Consider the following 18,812-nt stretch of genomic DNA (forward strand, 5'->3'; position numbering starts at 1 on the left):
ACGTTTGGTTAAAGCGAAAACCTTCTTGCAGCGTCAGAAGGTTTAGTTCGCATTATTGTTCTGTTTTGTTCTCTTCTCTCCTGATATCGGACGATTTATAAACTGGTCGTTTTTTGGCTTTGGACGATCTGCGGACGACGACCATGGCGCCGATTCTTAGATCCACTTCCCTTCTCGCTTTCTTCGTCTGCCATATTTCCCTCTTCTTCTGCTTCTTTGCTTCCAATCTTCCGATCTCATCTGGGTAATCAAATCTTTCAATCATCCTACAAATCTTCTAAATTTATTTTGATTTTTTTTTTTTACCTGCGTTACAGCTGAGCTGATGATAGAGAGCTTTTGATGTGTTTTTTTCCTGCTTTAGTAGCTGCTTTTATATCCTTTTAGCATTAGCCTCTTAATTCGTGGTTTAGTGATCGTGATACCTTCTTTAAGCTTTTGGGTTGATGATTTTTGCAACTTTGATTTCAATTTGATCTACTTACTTGATGAAATTTTAATACATCTAAGGATATTAGTAAATTTACCAGCTTTTGCTGATCTTTGAATTCAGCTGTTAAATTCATTCTTTCCTTTTTCATACAGGTCTGAGGATAGCTACACGATCACGGGTAGAGTAAGGATCCCAGCAAGTAAGTTTCTTCCTTTGCCTTGTAGTTATTCTTCAATTACTCAGTTTAGATTTAATCAATTTGTTATCTTTTTGGGGTTTATCTGTCAATTATCTGATTTTCTAAGCCTCCGGTTTCATGGCATTGTTCAAAGGAAAAAATCCAACTATCTACTACAACTTATTTCTTCTAATAAATCTGTGAGTCTAAATAGCAGATCAGTGGCTGTTATTACTCCTAGCTGTTTTGCAGCTTCCACTGGTATTATGTGTGTGTTTGCTTTGTGTAATTGATCTTACGCTTCTGATGTATATCCGTGGCTTTATATAGTGTCACCTAGTGAGAAACTAGGGTAGATCTATAGTAATTCTGTATGCATATTTCCCTCTATGCCTTACAGTCCCATTGGGGAGTTTTCAATGTAGGAACTTGCTATGTAGTACGACATCTCGATAAGTAGACTGGCTTAAGAGTAGTGTTTGCTCATTGATATGAGCAGATACATTTGTTTTTTTTCAATAGTGTTTTTGGAATATCATCATTGTTTTTTAGTTTGAGTACTGTTTTTTCGACAATGTAGTTTCTGTCATTATTGTCTTTGAGTGCTTCCTATTATTCTAAAGTTCTAACTACATGAGACTTTAAACTCCATCTCGTTTCCATTATGTAATAGCCTCACTACTCTCTTTTTTTTTGCAAACTAATGTTGAAGTTATTATGGCAGGCACTGTGATTGGTCATGCAGCAAAATTCTCAAATATCAAAGTTGTACTCAATGGTGGACAGAATGTTACTTTCCTCAGGCCCGATGGATACTTCACATTGTATCCTATTTTTCTTTCTTCAAATAATATTTCCTGTAGTATGTTTAAATTTTATATGTTAGGTTATTTACTCATGGCATCTACTAATTGATTCCTTAGACATCTTTCATATACGTCATCTGTAGCTTTTGGTATTTATATTGCTAGATGTAGATTGAGAAAACTTGATACTGTATTGTGTTGTGAAAACAAGAGTTTCTTTTTTCCTTTACTTCTCTAATTTCTAAGCCACAAAGTGCCAGCTGGGACTCATTTGATTGAAGTTAATGCAATGGGCTACTTCTTTTCTCCAGTAAGAGTTTTTTAGTTGCAATATTCTATGATTTCATCTTTTTTAAAGAACTCAATTCTCATTTGTCAATCAATGATTTAAATAAGGTGCGAGTTGATGTTAGTGCTCGACATCATGGCAAGGTTCAAGCAACACTAACAGAAACCAGGAGGAGTCTTACTGAGCTGGTTCTGGAGCCACTGCGAGCAGAGCAATACTACGAGGTGAATACTTCATACTTTGTCTTCTTCTTGTTTGTAGCTGCTTAGTTTTTAGCTATATATGCTTCTTTCTCCTGTTGTCTGATCGATCATGTACTATTTGCAGATGCGAGAGCCTTTCAACGTTATGGCAATTGCGAAAAGTCCAATGGGTCTTATGGTGGGATTCATGGTCGTTGTTGTGTTCTTAATGCCCAAGTTGATGGAAAACATAGGTACACTTCTCTAACCCTTCACTTGAATCCATGTATTGATAATTTGCAATCATTAAACCGGTTTGTGGATCTTGCTCTGTTCAGTAGCAATCAATTGCGACAGTAACAAACATAAGCAGTTCACAGCGTACCTAATCTCTAAGAGCTCTTTAAACCTTTACTGAACCTAATTGTTGGTATGTGTGATAAACAGATCCAGAAGAAATGAAGAGCGCACAAGAGCAGATGAGAAGCCAAGGAGTGCCTTCACTCTCTAGCTTGTTGCCAGCTAGCCGCTAATAGTTCTTTCTTCAGCAGCGTTAACCAACAGTCCCAAGACACAAGGGTTTTTTGAACTTGGTAAAAAGAGTTAAAAACAAGTTTCCAGGATAGGCTTGGAAGAAATTAGCGACAGCAAATTCCTGAAAGCGATCTAACATTGGGTTTACAAGATTGGTTAGTTGTATAGACTGTTGGAAACTGACATTAAGTGTGTGCATTGTTTTTTTTTTTTTTTTTTTTTTTTTTTGTCTTTTTATTCATGTTGAATGAATTGCTCTCTTCTATTATTTTTTGGTTTAGAATGTTTTAAGTCCATTACACGAATCCTACTATTCAAATCAAAAATAAAATTTACATGTTTCCACAATTTTTCATTTTTATAAACCCTTCCGATGTATGTTTGTTGAGTTGTGTATCGTGATGATCGTAACACTCTGAATGCATCAGAGTGTTCAAAACAGTTTTCTTGTCACCTCAAATCGTAATGATGATCGCCGACGACCACGAAGAAACGGTTCCTTTGCCAAACAGAAAAAAACACTTACAGAAAATCCAAAAAAGAAATCGAACAAGGAAACATAAATCCAAAGCTACATTATTCTTATCTATTAACTTTCCTTGTTCACTTTCTCGATTTCGAATCTGATAAAAATTGTATCTCTCCCTCTCGTCGTGGATTTAGATGATGGAGAGCTTACCAACGACGGTCTCAGCTAAATCAGACCGGCGAGGTAGGTCGTCCAAGTCTCAGAATAACTCCAAGCCCTCTCTTATCTTAGCCTTCTTCTCTTGCCTTGCTTGGCTCTACGTCGCTGGCCGGTACGTCGCGTTTTTTTCTTTCTTTTCTCTATTTCCGATTGATTTGTTTCTCCGGAGTGAAAAAAAAAAAAAAAAAAAAATCTCAGTGATTCTAGATTTTTCCTTCGAATTGCATCCCGGAATCGAATTATTAGAGTTTTAAGAATCGTCATCGTGATAGAACACTGCTTTTGTTCGTTGTTGTTGATAGATTCATAGATCTCGCAGATGCTAGATTTCTCTAGTTTCTATAATTTCAGATATAACTGTATTGCAATGTGTTTTTCGGGTTTATCCCTGGATCGGTATCAGTTGATTCTGATCTCTATTATGGTGGTGTTTGTTTCTTACTTGTATTAGGTTATGGCAAGATGCGCAGTACAGAGCAGCACTCAATACTGTGCTTAAGAATAATTATGATCAGGTTGGTCATTCCTTGTGCCTCTTTTGAATTTAGAAAGTTAGAAACTAGTATCCCTTGAGATGATTCATTTTCACTAGGTAAATGTTTTTGTCTTCAATGTTGATCATGTTGTTTGTGGAGTATAGAGGCCTAAGGTTCTTACGGTCGAGGACAAGCTTGTGGTCCTTGGATGCAAGTAAGTTGATTTTTTTTCTTCTGATTGTATGTTATTTCTCTTCTGCATGTACTGACTAACACAAAATGTAACTGTTTAATAGAGATCTTGAGAGGAGAATTGTTGAAACTGAAATGGAGTTGGCACAGGCAAAGAGTGAAGGCTATCTTAAAAACCAGAAAAGTGTCTCTTCTTCAGAAAAGAAGATGCTTGCTGTTATTGGAGTTTACACAGGCTTTGGAAGTCACTTGAAGCGCAATAAGTTTAGAGGCTCTTGGATGCCACGAGGTAGAATTATCACCTGCTTTGTTTGATACAATACATAAGTTTTCTCTTATGAAACCTTTCTTCTCTTTAGATGATGCTCTGAAAAAACTTGAGGAAAGAGGAGTTGTCATACGCTTTGTGATTGGTCGGAGGTTTTCCTACTCACTTTAGTCTTCATTTCTTTAGAATTTTGTTTTCAATTGCAAAGTTTTTCACGGTCTAATGTTAATGCTTTATAAATTGCCAGTGCTAACCGAGGTGATAGCCTAGATAGGAAAATTGACGAAGAAAATCGTACAACTAAAGACTTTTTGATTCTTGTAAGTAACGATAACTCGCTTGCTTCTTTTTGTTGCCTGCTTATTTAAATTTCGTCTTACTGATGTGGCTTCCAATCTATATTTTCTCTCGAAATATGATGGATTTTTAGGAGAATCACGAGGAAGCCCAAGAAGAGTTACCGAGGAAAGTGAAGTTCTTCTACAGTGCTGCTGTTCAGAATTGGGATGCAGAGTTTTATGTCAAAGTTGATGACAACGTAAACCTAGATCTTGGTAATACTTTCTCTTTCATGTCTTTGTCTTGCAAAGCTATGTTTGGTCCAATCAGGATAACAACGATGTCTTTGAGTGACATGTTTTCGATATAACAGAGGGGATGATTGGGCTTCTTGAAACCCGCCGTGGTCAAGATGGTGCTTACATTGGGTGCATGAAGTCTGGAGATGTGATTACCGAAGAGTTCGTATATTCTCTACTATCTTCAGTTCACATAATTGAGACTTCTGAGCTGTGACAATTAACATTCTCATTCTCATATTGTATGGGTGGTTTCTTGGTGGTATACAGGGGAAGTCAATGGTATGAGCCTGAGTGGTGGAAATTTGGGGATGACAAATCGTAAGTGTCTTGTACCTCAGAAGTCTTCTAGTTTATGTTAAGCCCTCGTGACCTGTGTTGTGTTTACTCAATTTATTTATTCGGTCTGTATAGGTACTTCCGTCATGCAACTGGTTCGCTTGTGATACTCTCCAAAAATCTGGCTCAGTATATCAATATAAACAGGTGAGGTTTCACAATTTGGCAGAAGATTTAGTCTCACAAAGAGTATATATGTCACACACACAAACCTAAGTTCATAATCATGGTTTATATTTTGCCCCGGTGTACATATAAATGTAGTGGATTGTTGAAGACATATGCGTTTGATGATACCACAATTGGATCATGGATGATTGGCGTCCAGGCAACATATATAGACGACAATCGCCTTTGCTGCAGCAGCACAAGACAAGGTGTGAATACTAAAATCTCTCACAAAAATTATTCTCATGATTAACTGAAGAATGCTTAGGTTTTGTTTTGTGATGTTAGGCCACAAATCATTTGGTCTTAGCAGCAGCTTGTTAAATTTACAACCAATGTAAATCTGTTTATTTTGCAGAAAAAGTATGTTCCATGGCATGATCGATGCATAGCTGATCCTCTTGTCCCCGAGCAAAGACACGACGGTTTCTCATTGCATTCATGGTGCTTCGATCCTCTTTGAAGCAAGTTCTTGGACCCAATACCAAATTTATAATTCGTTTTGTTAGAATGAGAGTATGATTAGGCCATTTGTTACAGTTTGTGATTAGGACACATCCCTTGAGCTTTGGAGTAAGAAAATGGGGAAATGGTATAGTTGTGAATGAAGTATAATTTTTTCGTTGTTTAATATTTCTCCGTCCATTTTAGCTCAATCTCTGAGAAGACTCTTTTTATTAATATCAAAATAGTAATAATAGTGTAGATGTAAATGACAATATAATTCAAATTTTAACCGAATATCTCATACTTCAATTTTTGAATGTGTTAATGAATTTAAAGTTCTAAACATGACAATTAAATTTAAAGTGAAACAGATTTTAAAACTTGCTGATAAAACAAAAACGACCGGCTCTCATTTGCCTAATTTCATGCGTTATTCAACTGGTTTAACATAACCGAAGAAGTTCAACACACGACTTGGATCGGTACAGAAAATATTACATGGTGGAGGTGGACTCGAATATTACAACAAAAATATTTTAAGCACGATATAAATATACTTCCTTTTTACAACAAAGAAAAGTACTTCAAAATTTGTACTTCAAATTCAGAATCCTACCAAAATAGTTTTGACTCAAATAAACATTGCGGTCAAAGCATTAGCTTCAACCTTTTAACAAAACAAAGGCAATAACTTTAACTTAATGATTGAATAAACCTTTAAACAAAATTATTAGTTTCCATACCATAGGTTTTCTATTTTCATACCATAAGTTATGACTAAATTGCAACAAGTAAGTTAAAGTCATGACTATCCAAAAAAAAATTGTAATATATAAATTAACACCAACGCCTCCCTATAAAAAAAAACGAACTTCACATTTGAACACCCACCACAATACTCATAGTTACTACGTTTTCCAAAATTCTTTGAGAAAAAAAACTCCAAAGAAGGCAAAACAATGGCATCAAACGCTTGCAAACTCCTTTGCCTTGTTCTAGTCTTCGCATTCATCAACCAAGGTATATTTATATACACTATTCATACAAACACAATTATATTATAGTATCAAATTCGTATTATATATATATATTATTTAATTAAAAAGAAAATTTATCTTTGTTATTACATAAAGGAAATTAATATATATAACTTTGTTTATCCTTGGGAAATTTGGAAGGGTATGGGGACTGTCATCTAAATTACCTATCTGTGAAACAATCGAAGACCGGAAAAATGATTGAGAACAAACCGGAGTGGGAAGTGAGAGTGACGAACCCTTGTATTAGGTGCAAATTCCAGTACACAAAGTTGTTATGTGTCGGTTTCAAATCGGTCACACCCGTCCCTACCTCGTTGTTGTCGAAAACAGGAGACATTTGTCTCCTCAACGCCGGTAATTTCATCTTCCCGCACGTGGACTTCGTTTTCAAATACGTATGGGACACCAGCTTCGACCTCAAGGTCATCGACGGCGTCATCGTTTGCCCTTAAATTTAATTTCTACCCGTCTTTTTCGGTTTGATTCGGTTTTGTTTCATGTTTGTTTTGTTGTTCCTTCGGTATATGAAACTGATGATACTTACCTAACTGTTGTCCTAATCATTAGATTTAAGGATTAATAAAGATACTCGTTTTTATACTATTGCTTACCTTTTCTGTTAATTTTTCAATTCACTTTATGTTAATACTGGAGATATGAAGCAAGTGATTGGTAGGCGTTCTATTTTATTTTTGGAATAATTTTAGTGTTTAGAGGGTTATTCAGGTCAAACATGCGAATAAATTAAAAAAAAAAAAAAAAAAACAGTCAAACGGTGAAAAACATAGAAAATGACTTCTATAGATGTTTATAACAAACAAGTGGCACTTTCTCATAGATTCTTATCTTATTAGACCCAATGGTTCCCTACTTACTTCCCTTCCCTTCCCTATATAAATACTAGAATCACAACTGATACTCATATATTGACTAATTACTACATTTTCTAAAATCTCTACTAGATCATCGAAAGATCAGGCAATGGCAACAAAGGCTTGCAAATTCCTTTGCCTCGTTCTCTTCTTTGCCTTTGTCACCCAAGGTACGTATATCGTAAGTGAACACGATTATCTTATTCATATTATTCTCATCTAGTGTTGTTAATCAGACAATAATTTGTCTTTTCCTTGGAATATAATTAGGGTATGGGTCTGACGCCGGTGATTTTTATTCTCTCAAGAGCCTTTCGGTGAAACAATCGAAGACCGGGAAAATGGTAAAGAACAAATCGGAGTGGGAAGTGAAAGTGATGAATTCGTCTCCCTGCTTTTTCACTGGCACAACGATGTCATGTGTCGGTTTCCAGTCGGTCACTCCCATCCCCGATTCCGTGGTATCCAAGTCCGGTGATACTTGTCTCCTCTACAAAGACTCGGCGTTCCATGACTTCAGTTTCAAGTACGTATGGGACACAAGCTTCGACCTCAAGATCCTCTCCGGTAGCATCGCTTGCTCTTGAAATATTCTACCCGGTTTGATCCGGTCTTGCTTCAGTTCATGTTATTTTACTTACTTGGGCATATATGTAATTGATGATTTTTGTTGGCTTAAACAAAAAGTTGTCAAATTCATTTGCTATTTTAATTATTTGCATGAGAAGAGAGACCAAGAATTAGAACCGGGTAAATGGTAATAAATCTGGAGAGTTGAGAGAATATTAACCACGAGGAGATGAAACGATCTAGACAAAATACTGAAACCCTAGAGAAGAAACGAAGAGTCGAGAGGGTTTGAGTTTCAGTTGATCGATTCAAAGGCGATAAGATCTTCACTGGCTTCTCATGAAGTATAGTTTAAATGGTCGTCATTCGCCATGATATGAAGTTATGAACGATAGAATTCAGAAGCTGTTTAATTACAAGTCTAAATTAAAATAATGCAAACACGAACGTTACGTGACGTAAGTCGTAACTGATCATCTTCATGTCAGCAAAGAGAGGGAACATGCACCGTCCAATATTGTAAACTCGTTTAAGAAGAAACTGAATTCATAGAGAAAAGATATCTATATTAATATTAAATTAATCTTTGAAACGGTTTAAATTAATAAAACAATTAATAATTACACTATTTTGGATTCAACGTTTACATTAAGTTTTAAAATTAATGTTTTTGGAGTTGGGGTTTTAAATTATTTAAATTTAACATTTTTAGACTTAGGATTTGATTTTAGACTATATTATTAACTTATTACAGTATATATTAATTTATTAGTCTCATATTAATGATTTATATATATATATTTATATTTAACAACTTTAAACAATTACTTGATTATAGTATACTATATAATTTTCTTTCTTTACTTTTTCTTCTTTTTATTGTCCTTTTTTCGTCTAAAATATGTTACTCTAGTTTTATGAAACCAAGTATCGTATCTACATAATTTAAGGCAGCAACAGAGAATTAAAACATATGCAATGGATATAAATTGGAGTCGCTCATCTCTCGTTCTCTCTCTCTCTCCATAAACACAAGTAACAACAACAAATTGACAATGGTATTTGCCCGTAAATGTTTTGTTGTTTTTCTCGTTCTCTCTATGTTCTCTCAAGGTAAATTAATCAATCGAATCTCGACCAACCTTTTCGTGTGTAGTTTTATGCCTTATTGCCTTTAATCATCATATTGGAGTGTCGTCTAATCCAGTTTTAATTAGGACTGATCGGTTTTGATCTCTCGCTTTTTGGATCATATAGAAATATATATATATATAATCTGAACTAAGATTGAATCTCACTTGGTTAATTCGTTGTAATTAAAGCGTTTACGGTCTCCAATCTTTAGTTCGATTTCAGTTACGTTTATTTTGGTATATATATTTGGTCTTCGATCATGTCGTTTTTTTTCTTCCTTGGGGATGCTATGCTACTACATAGCTTAAACAGGATTCAACATTCTTAATATCATGCTTATGACTTGTTGTCCAAAAATACCATTATAATATACAGTCCATGACTCCATGCATCAAATATTATCCTAAGTTTTTTTTTTGTTTTTTTTTCTTTTGATAATTAAGTATTATCCTGAGTTACAAAACTAATGAAAAGAGAGCATGAAACAATAACCGGCAGGACTGTGCCGCTGCACTTTCGGTATGCTCCGGATCGGAACGGTGAGAACCGGGAGAGAAATCGCCGGACAACCGGAGTGGAAAGTGACGGTAACCAACACGTGCACTTGCCTTCAGAAGCACGTGACACTGTCTTGCGGAGGGTTTGCTCCTGCGAAGCCTGTCAAGCCATGGCTGCTTAAGCCACAAGGAAACACGTGTCTTCTGATTAAAGGAGCAGATTTGCCAGCTAGCGCAACCGCTCAGTTCGCTTACGCCGGCCAGCCTTACATCTTCAGACCCGTTGGTTCCACGGTCGACCCAAGTTGCATGAACTGATTTCTTCGCTGTTACAACTTCTTAATTTTAAAAAAAAAAAACATTTAGTAGCAAAGGTTATCATATATTTCTTGCGACTCAAGGACGAAGATGTTATGACTTCTTGTGTGAAATTTAAGTTACATACAGAAATGTTAGAAGACTAATTGGCATATGATCTACAGAAAAATAACGTTTGTTATCATTTCCTCTTCTTCATCTTTTTATTGATCTATCTCTATTGTCTTCAACTTCATCATCATATCATGCGTCCTCTTCTTCTACCTGATCACCTCTTTGATCATCTTCTTTGTTTGCGCCTTCGCCTTCGTCGTGGTCTTAATCATATTTCTCTCTCTCACTTGCAACTTTTTATTCTCATCTATTGTCACATATAGATTTTTCATGTATCTCTTCGATGATGATTCTTCAATCTTGCGATTGAACACTCATTTCTCAAAGTTTTGATACATTGCCACATAAAAAATTTAGATTTAGGAAAAGGTCCAAATTCATACTTGTGGCTGGCATGCTTTCAAAAACTAGTTGGCCGATGTACGATGAGTGAAATTATATATTAGTTATTTTAGGATCTTGTGTAAACTAACATTTTTATTGGATTGAATTACGGATTTCGTTTAGGAAGAAAATATGCTGTTCTTAGAAATGTAATTTAATATTTATAATAAATCATTGAATATGTTTTTTTCTTAAATATGTGAAATTTTGACTAATACCAACTATATTTTAATTTGATACCTTAATTTCCAAAAATTACTTTTAAATTCATGTAAATCTTTGAATTCCATTCAAAATTCCTAAAATTTAGAGTATCCAAAATAAATATAATTAATTGATAGATTCAATATGCCTTTCTTAAACTTGTGAAATCTAGAGAATCGTATCTATATATTAAGGCAAGAGAGAATTAAACATATGCAATGAATTATAAATTAGATCGGTTCATTCATCTTCCTCCACCTCTAAAGACACATACATTTTAACAATAACAATGGCGCTTGCTCTTAAATATTTTGTTGTTTTCCTTCTTCTCTCTATGGTCTCTCAAGGTAATGTAATTAATTAATCCGAATCTCTAACCACGTTTTGTATGTATCCCAGAAGAAGTGTCATGCCTTTTGTTACATATTTATAATATAAAACCTCACTGTAAACCATCATCTTGGAGTGTCTAATTCAATTTTATTAGGAGGACTCGATCGGTTTAATTTTTTGGATTGTTTATGAAACATCTTGGAGTGTCTAATGAAAAAGCAGGCATGAATTAAACTATATAACCCACAGGACTGTGCCGCTGCAGTTACAAAAAGCTCCAGATCGGAACGGTAAGGACCGGGAGAGAAATCGCCGGACAACCGGAGTGGACAGTGTCGGTCATCAACACGTGCAATTGTCTTCAGAAGCACGTGACTCTGACTTGCGCAGGGTTTGCTCCGGTGAAGCTTGTGGAGCCATGGCTACTGCTCTCACACGGATTGACATGTCTTCTGATTAAAGGGGAAGCTTTGCCAGCTGGTGCCTCCGCTCAGTTCAGTTACGCCGGCGAGCCTTACATCTTCAGACCCGTCGGTTCCGCCGTCGACCCAAGTTGCAAAGATTCGCTGTGATAGGCTTCTAATTACATTCTTTTATGAGAGGAAAAGAAAAATAAACACTTCCAAAACTCTGATTATGTTATCTAGTTTCTTTTGTCTCAAGTAAACGCCGATTTTTTTATTGTCCAAGAAACTGAGTTGTGATTCGCTTTGTGATACAGACGTAAATGTTAGAAGATCAAGCATGCATCCTCAGAGAAACAATGTTTGATATCATCTATCATAAATAATCATCACCATTAGTCCATTACTCTTGCAGTTGCACCATATCCATTGGCGTAAACAGTTTACGGCGTGAACTTCATCTTCTGAACCGTATTGGGCCTGGGGAAATTGAGGCCTTATAATAAGCCCATCATAATAATTGGTTCGAAAAATCGTGCATAAGCCGGTAAATCTTTTTAACGGTGAAGTTGAACATATGTATATGCAAATCAAAAAAAAAAAAAAAAAAGGAGTAATAATTCTTACAGCTTTGTCTTTTAAAATTTTAACCAATTGGGACACAATCAAACTTTTTGAAAAAAAGTTACGTACATTGCATTTGCATGACTAAATCATATGTCAACCAAAAGAACAATTATAAATGTTTTCAGTTTTTTTAAAAAATTTTACGAATCGTAATCACAATCACCACTATTAGGAAAAAAACAAAACTTTTAATTATTTTGTTTGTGGGGGGCAAAAACTCTAATAATTTATGTAGCAAGCTAAGCAAACTCTCTTTAATTATTAATTGATTTTTTTTTTTTTAAAGTTAGAAAATATTCCCTCTTTCCAGCAAAACAAAAACACCAAAGACTTTTCTTTCCTGTTCCGAATACAATATTTGTTTGCTAATTCGAACAAACAATCTCTGTTTTTTTTTTTTTTTTTTTTCTATATATATTTTTAATTAATTTTATTTATTAATTAGTGGATTAGGGTTCACTCCACCTCCACCTCCACCTACAGCTACAGGGAGGATAAAGTCGTGTCGTGCTTCTCTGGCATTTCCACCAAACCATTTAAGTGTACGGAAACGTTTCTTCTCCGATCGGTCAAATACACAAAAATATCGAATTCAATCCTCTGTTTCATTCCCTCTGCTTCATCATTTTACAACTTCAATTTCATTTATTGTATTTTCTCAGATAAAAATCTCACCTTTAACTTATGGGAAAGCCAACAGCCAAGAAGAAGAATCCAGAGACGCCAAAAGATGCTTCCGGCGGCGGCGGCGGCGGAGGCAAGTCAGGGAAGACTTACCATCGTTCTACTTCGAGGGCTTTTGACGAAGATATGGAGATTTTCATTAGCAGAGCACTTGAGCTCAAAGAAGAAGGTAACAAGCTCTTCCAGAAACGCGACCACGAAGGAGCCATGTTGAGTTTCGACAAAGCCTTGAAGCTCTTGCCTAAGGAACATATCGATGTTGCTTATCTGAGAACCAGCATGGCTTCTTGTTATATGCAAATGGGATTAGGTGAGTATCCGAATGCGATTAGCGAATGTAATTTGGCATTAGAGGCTTCTCCTAGGTACAGTAAGGCTTTACTTAGGCGTTCTCGGTGTTACGAGGCTTTGAATAAGTTGGATTACGCGTTTAGGGATGCTCGTATTGTTTTGAATATGGAACCGGAAAATGCGTCTGCAAACGAAATCTTTGATAGGGTGAAGAAGGTGTTGGTGGATAAAGGTGTTGATGTTGATGAAATGGAGAAGAGCTTTCTTAATGTTCAGCCTGTTGGCGCTGCTCGTTTGAAGAAGATTGTTAAGGAGGGGTTGAGGAATAAGAAGAAGAAGAAGAAGAGCGGTGGAAAGGATGAGGAACTGAAGATCAACAGAGGTGTGGTTGAGAGTCCAAAGCTTGTTGACATGGCAGACGAAGCTGAGAGCAGAAATAAGCCAAAGGAGGAAAAGAGCGACAAGTTAGAGATTGATGGAAATATTGGTGGCAAGAAAGAAGATAAGAAAATAAGTTTTAAGGGTGATAAAGGACAGAAAAAGAAAAGTGGTGGTAACAAGGCTGGAGAAGAGAGGAAGCTGGAGGATAAGGTTGTTGTCATGGACAAAGAGGTCATTGCCTCTGAGATTGTTCAAGGCGGAGGAAACACAAAAGAAGATGCAACGGTTACTAGGACTGTCAAGCTTGTACATGGAGATGATATAAGGTGGGCACAACTGCCGCTGGATTCTAGTATAAGACTTGTAAGAGACGTAATCAGGGATCGTTTTCCTGCTCTTAGGGGTTTCCTCATTAAATATAGGGATACAGAAGGTGATTTGGTAACCATTACCACAACAGATGAGCTGAGACTAGCTGCTTCTACTCATGATAAACTTGGCTCCCTTAGATTATATATAGCAGAAGTTAACCCCGACCAAGAACCAACCTATGACGTCATGAACAATAGTGAATCAACTGACAAGGTTTCCAAGAGGTTGAGCAGCCTTGCGGACAATGGAAGTGTCGGAGAATACATGGAGTCTGACAAAGCATCTACGTGCTTTGAGAACTGGATTTACCAGTTTGCGCAGTTGTTCAAGAACCATGTTGGGTTTGATTCTGATTCGTACTTGGACCTCCATGAACTTGGGATGAAGCTGCATACGGAAGCAATGGAGGATGCTGTCACTGGTGAAGATGCGCAAGGACTCTTTGAAATCGCAGCTGAAAAGTTCCAAGAAATGGGTGCACTAGCTTTGTTTAACTGGGGTAACGTTCACATGTCAAAGGCAAGGAAGCAGGTCTGTTTTCCTGAGGATGCCTCGAGAGAAGCTATAATAGAAGCAGTGGAGGCTGCATTTGTGTGGACACAGAAGGAGTACAACAAAGCTGCAGAGAAATATGAAGAAGCGATTAAGGTTAAACCTGATTTTTACGAAGCTCTTCTAGCACTTGGGCAAGAGCAGTTTGAACAGGCAAAGCTTTGCTGGTATCATGCACTCAAAAGCAAGGTAGACTTAGAAAGTGAGGCCTCCGAGGAGGTCCTGAAGCTCTATAACAAAGCTGAAGATAGTATGGAGAGGGGTATGCAGATTTGGGAAGAAATGGAAGAACGTCGTCTAAATGGAATCTCCAAGTTAGATAAACATAAAAACATGTTGCGGAAGATGGAGTTAGATGAATTGTTTAGCGAAGCTTCAGAAGAAGAAACTGTGGAGCAGGCAGCTAATATGAGTTCTCAGATTAACCTCTTGTGGGGTTCATTGCTGTATGAACGGTCTATTGTGGAGTACAAGCTCGGATTACCAACTTGGGATGAATGTTTGGAGGTTGCAGTGGAGAAATTTGAACTAGCTGGAGCTTCTGCAACTGATATAGCTGTGATGATAAAGAATCATTGTTCAAGCGAGGGTGCACTTGAAGGTAATCCATTTTTTTGGCATGAATACCAAAACTCTGGGGAAGTTATAATCCAGTAATGGTCCTCTGTTAGTTTTATTTTTGCTGCGTTGATATGAGGTGTGATATATGATAACAATCTTATGACAAACGCAGGTATGGGGTTCAAGATTGATGAAATAGTACAGGCATGGAATGAGATGTATGATGCCAAGAGATGGCAGATGGGTGTCCCATCTTTCCGGCTAGAACCAATGTTCCGGAGACGTGCCCCCAAACTGCATGATATCTTAGAGAATGTATTTTCAGGGCGTGCTTGACCAAAATATTCTTCTCATATACACATAAAAATATCAGATGCCATCAGATTTTGTGTATCACTAGGTAAGTAGTAACTCATTTCCGCTTTACAAAATCCTGAAAATATGGCAGTCTATAATCAGTCTTGGGTTGTTAGTTTTGTATCGGTTGAATGCTATCGACTAATCATTCTTGGTATGGAGCATGAATTAGGGGATTTGATCTATGATTTATTGCCTTTAAACAATGCTAAAACCATTTATGAAAATTTGCTTGCCTGTCTCAAAGATGTCCCTAGAATCGCCTATATAAAGTTATTTTATCCTTTACATTTCTGTAGTTGTCCAGTTTTTTTCTGGCTTGATTTGCTGGGAAGCTAATCATTTGTATATACTATTTGCAGGCATTTTGTTTGTTTGGGTGGGAGTGGGTGTGCATTCTTTTCTCCTCTATATTGGTATGGTTTTGTCATTTTTCCAAAGGAACATTTTTTTGGGATTTCCACGGGGATATATACTCTTGGCCTCTGCGGTTTTGATGTAGTGGCTGAGACTGATTGGGATTCAGTCCAGAGAAGAAGGTTTAGATGGGCTAATCCTCTTCTCTTCAGATTGATTCAAAATATTGGTCATTTGTTCTTTGTTTTGTTTTATACCGTAGCTTTGTATTTTTTGTTATTTATTGTTGTTAAATTGGATTAGTTTATATTTAATTTGTGATTGTTGTGTGAATATCTGCGTCGCTTGAAAAAGATTCAGACTTCATTTTTTAAAATCTTAAAGTAAGACTCAATAGACCAACTATTTCATCAGCATTCATCTCTTCTCTCCTCTCTCCCTCTGGATTAATTTCGTGACTTAGTTTCACCAAAATATTGATTTCAAGAGGGGCTTATGATATAAGATTCAAAGATATCAATACCTTAACTTTTATCGATACAGCTGTGTGTAATCTTTGCCGGATATCTTCTGTTTGTTAATTGTTATGCAATTACCATTTATCATTAGATAACAAAAAGAGTAGTTCATAGATCCATCAAACTATACACATCAGAATTCTTCTTACAATGCAAGCGTGGAGTAATATCATCAATCTCTGGTCTCACTCGTATGAACCCAAGAGCCCAAAAAAAGTCTTCGAGTTTCATCGGTAAGCCCCAAAGAGGAAAAAGAGTCTTCACGATTAGGAACAGTTCTTAGAACCATTCCATCCATCTGAGAAGTACCGTGACAGTCCCTTGGCAATCGGCTGTGCCACGTCCCTCTCTCTTCGGTGCAGAACCCGCAAAAACTCCTCCACACTCAAACTCCCATCTCGATTTGAATCAAACACATGAAACGCAATCTCTATCACATTGTCTGACAGAGTTATTCCACATACCTGAGAAGCGGCTCGTTTGAAGTCCTTCATTGTAAGTAAACCATTGGCTTTGCCATAAGCAAAAAGAGCTAGAGAAAATGGTCCAAGTTTACTGCGTAGCTCATCAAACTGTTTGAATTCCTTTAGTGAGATACGCATGTCCCTGAGGCGCGGGTGCTCGCTCAGACCATCAACTCGATCAAGCAGCTTGCCCAAATGGTTTGCATCAGCCGCTGCCACCATAGACAATGCAAAATCCTTGGCTGATATACTTCCTCTTCGTTTATAGTCATAATGTGCAAACTCCAGCCTCAGCATCTATATACAACAACATAAGATTCTTCTCTTTCAGCCTGAACGTCTACTAGTCACACGGAGTAAGGAGATGAATTGAAGGGTTAAGAGCTACTTACCTCTTCAGTTAGATCCTTCATAAACTAAGTGAACTTATCGTGTTTGAGTTTCTGACTACCATCTTTTCCAAAGAAGTATTCAACCAAGCCTCCATCCTCAACAGAGCCGGTCATATGTAAGCCAGTTCGACGGCCATCTCTGTGACGAACTCCTTGTCTATGTTGAGATCGCATCAGACTCATCACTGTCTTAAACTCTTCCTTGTCAACCTCCCTAAAACAATACTTCGTCAGAACCATCACGAAGAAATAAAAGTTACAAAGGAAAGAAGCACTGACCAGATTTTTTAACATATGATTCAGCGTAAACTGAAAAGAGAGACTCCAGTGATTCCCACAACCCGTCCGTTTTGGAGGATCAAAATATGGGAATACCGACCAGAAAAAATCACAGTTACCAAAAGCAGGATTAAATCCTATGTAGATATTTAAACGAATACTCACCCGTTGTTGTCAGTATCAAACATTTTGAAAGCCACGGCAAAGCTTGATTCAGGAATGCTGAGTAATGTCACAAAGAATATATACCTGTTCCAAACCAAGTAAAAAATCCAATCTTCCAAAAGAATGAAAGGTGGACAATAAGTAATGATTTGGTTTAAATAACTCACTCTTTGAAGGAGATAAGACCATCATTATCAACATCAAAGAGCATGAAGAACTCGGAAGGAGAACATCTAAGTTCACCGGGATTTCTTTCGCCAGTCAGATAACCTTCTCTTACAAGATGAGACTCTGATGGAGGAAACACCGGAACTATTGCCCTCATCAAATCTGCCGGCTTCATTAGTATTTCTCCTTCTTCTGTCCGAACCGATGCAAAGTAGTCGAATACCTAAAACGAATTGAAAAAATAACCAGAAAGGTAATCTTATGAATTCAATACAACATCTCTAAAACTGAAACAAAGAACAATCAATCGAATCTCTATGATAAAAATCTTCGTTGGTTCTCTCTATTCCCAAACAGAATCAATGGAATTTGAAATGCACCTTTTCAGGAGGACTTTGTAATCTCAAACGTTTCTCGTAATTGAAGAAGATCTTCCTCCTAAACGCATCTGTTGTTTTTTTTTTTTTTTTTTTTTTTTTTTTTTTTAAAATCCAACAACAAAAATTAGCTCAAATCGAGAGAGAAAAACAAAAAAACCAATGAAATAAAAAAAAAAATAAAAAAAAAAATCAACGAACCTCCGAAGATGAATCCGGAGCTGTAACCAGGCAAAGACAATTTGGGAATAAAGGATCTCGGTTTGAGATCGCCGACTTTAACTCCACAAACAGAAGAAGGAGATGATGATGAACTATCAGCGAAGGAAAATAAACCAGAGATGGAGTCAGAAGAATCAGAGGAGGACAAATACAGAAACCCTAAGGCGGAGCCAGCTGTAATCCCGGAGATCCATTTAGCGAGAGATCCGCCAGATACGATTCGCTTCAAAGGATCGGCGACGGGTAGAGGAGCCGAGGAGGAGGGAGAAGATTCCGGCAAGGAAGAAGAGCTTCCGTGGATCTTGAGCCGTTGGATGACAAGGAAAGATCGGTCAACGGACGGTAGAGATGATACTGATCTGTAGTGAGATAAGGCGGGCATAATTTATGATGATGGTCTGGATTCTTCTTCTCTCTCTTTGTTTTTGAGCAAAGCGCAAACCAACCAAACCTTCCTTAAAGGTTTGTTGTTTATTTATAAAGGGTTTATCCATTTTACGCGTTTGTTTCTGTTTACTGTTTTGTATGCTGTTAACACTAGGACGTCGTTTTCAGGATTGTGAATCCTCTAAATTCGGATCCTTATTTTTTATTTTT

The 18,812-nt window shown here is 36.9% G+C and overlaps 7 protein-coding genes and 1 pseudogene across 8 annotated transcripts; 7 read left to right on the forward strand and 1 right to left on the reverse strand.

Annotated features, from left to right (window-relative positions):
* Positions 1–15: 15 nt before the first annotated feature.
* On the forward strand, positions 16–2,770 carry LOC104716973 (ER membrane protein complex subunit 7 homolog). Its single transcript, XM_010434467.3, has 7 exons — positions 16–244; positions 586–632; positions 1,336–1,435; positions 1,664–1,727; positions 1,814–1,930; positions 2,034–2,142; positions 2,336–2,770. Exons 1-7 carry the CDS (start codon positions 144–146, stop codon positions 2,419–2,421), a joined length of 624 nt encoding a protein of 207 aa, XP_010432769.1. The 5' UTR covers positions 16–143; the 3' UTR covers positions 2,422–2,770.
* Positions 2,687–5,787, forward strand: LOC104716974 (hydroxyproline O-galactosyltransferase HPGT2). Its single transcript, XM_010434468.3, has 12 exons — positions 2,687–3,222; positions 3,562–3,625; positions 3,751–3,800; positions 3,883–4,067; positions 4,138–4,198; positions 4,294–4,366; positions 4,477–4,600; positions 4,699–4,786; positions 4,895–4,945; positions 5,039–5,110; positions 5,228–5,340; positions 5,490–5,787. The coding sequence occupies exons 1-12, from the start codon at positions 3,086–3,088 to the stop codon at positions 5,510–5,512; spliced, it is 1,041 nt and encodes a 346-aa protein (XP_010432770.1). The 5' UTR covers positions 2,687–3,085; the 3' UTR covers positions 5,513–5,787.
* A 662-nt stretch (positions 5,788–6,449) lies between these two features.
* Positions 6,450–7,221, forward strand: LOC104716975 (uncharacterized). The gene is made up of 2 exons (XM_010434469.3): positions 6,450–6,598; positions 6,757–7,221. The coding sequence occupies exons 1-2, from the start codon at positions 6,538–6,540 to the stop codon at positions 7,068–7,070; spliced, it is 375 nt and encodes a 124-aa protein (XP_010432771.1). The 5' UTR covers positions 6,450–6,537; the 3' UTR covers positions 7,071–7,221.
* Positions 7,222–7,502: 281 nt separating this feature from the next.
* Positions 7,503–8,185, forward strand: LOC104716976 (uncharacterized). Its single transcript, XM_010434470.3, has 2 exons — positions 7,503–7,660; positions 7,761–8,185. The coding sequence occupies exons 1-2, from the start codon at positions 7,600–7,602 to the stop codon at positions 8,075–8,077; spliced, it is 378 nt and encodes a 125-aa protein (XP_010432772.1). The 5' UTR covers positions 7,503–7,599; the 3' UTR covers positions 8,078–8,185.
* An 821-nt stretch (positions 8,186–9,006) lies between these two features.
* LOC104716977 (uncharacterized) lies at positions 9,007–10,163 on the forward strand. Its single transcript, XM_010434471.3, has 2 exons — positions 9,007–9,173; positions 9,693–10,163. Exons 1-2 carry the CDS (start codon positions 9,116–9,118, stop codon positions 10,007–10,009), a joined length of 375 nt encoding a protein of 124 aa, XP_010432773.1. The 5' UTR covers positions 9,007–9,115; the 3' UTR covers positions 10,010–10,163.
* A 787-nt stretch (positions 10,164–10,950) lies between these two features.
* Positions 10,951–11,762, forward strand: LOC104720021 (uncharacterized). The gene is made up of 2 exons (XM_010437996.2): positions 10,951–11,058; positions 11,294–11,762. The coding sequence occupies exons 1-2, from the start codon at positions 11,001–11,003 to the stop codon at positions 11,614–11,616; spliced, it is 381 nt and encodes a 126-aa protein (XP_010436298.1). The 5' UTR covers positions 10,951–11,000; the 3' UTR covers positions 11,617–11,762.
* Positions 11,763–12,422: 660 nt separating this feature from the next.
* LOC104716978 (protein PHOX4) lies at positions 12,423–15,963 on the forward strand. Its single transcript, XM_010434473.2, has 4 exons — positions 12,423–12,617; positions 12,738–14,956; positions 15,089–15,316; positions 15,636–15,963. The coding sequence occupies exons 2-3, from the start codon at positions 12,760–12,762 to the stop codon at positions 15,250–15,252; spliced, it is 2,361 nt and encodes a 786-aa protein (XP_010432775.1). The 5' UTR covers positions 12,423–12,617; positions 12,738–12,759; the 3' UTR covers positions 15,253–15,316; positions 15,636–15,963.
* A 321-nt stretch (positions 15,964–16,284) lies between these two features.
* On the reverse strand, positions 16,285–18,799 carry LOC104716980 (calcium uptake protein, mitochondrial-like; annotated as a pseudogene). Its single transcript, XR_015568468.1, has 7 exons — positions 18,195–18,799; positions 17,997–18,064; positions 17,616–17,839; positions 17,449–17,532; positions 17,005–17,218; positions 16,613–16,909; positions 16,285–16,499 (listed from the first exon to the last, which is right to left on the reverse strand). The product of XR_015568468.1 is annotated as a calcium uptake protein, mitochondrial-like (transcript).
* Positions 18,800–18,812: the final 13 nt, after the last annotated feature.

Source organism: Camelina sativa, chromosome 10 (assembly GCF_030686135.1).
Source record: "Camelina sativa cultivar CO46 ecotype springtype chromosome 10, ASM3068613v1".
Taxonomy (NCBI): domain Eukaryota; kingdom Viridiplantae; phylum Streptophyta; class Magnoliopsida; order Brassicales; family Brassicaceae; genus Camelina; species Camelina sativa.